The 674-nt window shown below is 41.8% G+C and overlaps 1 protein-coding gene across 1 annotated transcript in view; it reads left to right on the top strand.

The window, feature by feature from the left end:
* The window catches only part of LOC107579679 (MOB-like protein phocein), a gene marked incomplete at its 3' end in the record, with an annotated part of 2,500 nt that extends 1,829 nt beyond the window's left edge, over window positions 1-671 (top strand). Inside the window, exons 2-4 of the mRNA XM_016265481.1 lie at window positions 5-58; window positions 200-279; window positions 548-671. Of these exons, the coding sequence (XP_016120967.1) occupies window positions 5-58; window positions 200-279; window positions 548-671 (258 nt within the window). The remainder of the gene's footprint in view (window positions 1-4; window positions 59-199; window positions 280-547) is intronic.
* Between the last annotated feature and the right edge of the window lie 3 nt (window positions 672-674).

Below are 674 nucleotides of genomic sequence, written 5' to 3'. Positions count from 1 at the left end.
GATGACTGCCACTGAGCAGTGGATCTTTCTGTGTGCTGCCCATAAAACTCCCAAAGAGGTGAGTGTCCTCTGTTTAGTTTAGATATATTTTGTTTTTGTTGTTGCAGCCCTAATTAATTTCTTAACAGACTGAATTAGAGAAGCTAAAAAATGGATGATTGTGTCTTATGTTGATTTGTTTGTTTACTGTGGCTCACAGTGCCCTGCCATTGACTACACAAGGCACACTCTCGATGGGGCTGCTTGTCTTCTCAACAGCAACAAGTATTTTCCCAGCCGGTGAGTTATTGAACATCTAATCCATTAAAGCAGGTGTGTTTAGTGCTTCTCTTAGAGATATCTGTCTGCAGAGTTTAGTTCCAACGCTGCTCAAAAATCGACTTTGACTAGTGTCAGGTGAAAGTTTGATCTAAACTACAGGAAGGAAGATCTCCATGAGCAGATTTGAGCACTCCTGCATCACTGTGTCCATTTCTAGGATTTTCTAGCTGTAAACAGGCTGTTGATGTTTATGTAACCATTGACCCTCTCACTGCTTTCCATATAGCGTCAGCATTAAAGACTCATCTGTGGCCAAACTGGGCTCGGTTTGCCGTCGCATCTATAGGATTTTCTCCCATGCTTACTTTCACCACCGCCAGATTTTTGACAAGTATGAGGTAAGCAAGATAATT

Source organism: Sinocyclocheilus grahami, unplaced genomic scaffold, assembly GCF_001515645.1.
Source record: "Sinocyclocheilus grahami isolate Dianchi unplaced genomic scaffold, SAMN03320097.WGS_v1.1 scaffold19128.1, whole genome shotgun sequence".
Lineage (NCBI taxonomy): Eukaryota > Metazoa > Chordata > Actinopteri > Cypriniformes > Cyprinidae > Sinocyclocheilus > Sinocyclocheilus grahami.
The sequence above is the reverse complement of the archived record's forward strand: the minus strand, read 5'-3'. Positions and strand labels throughout refer to the sequence as shown.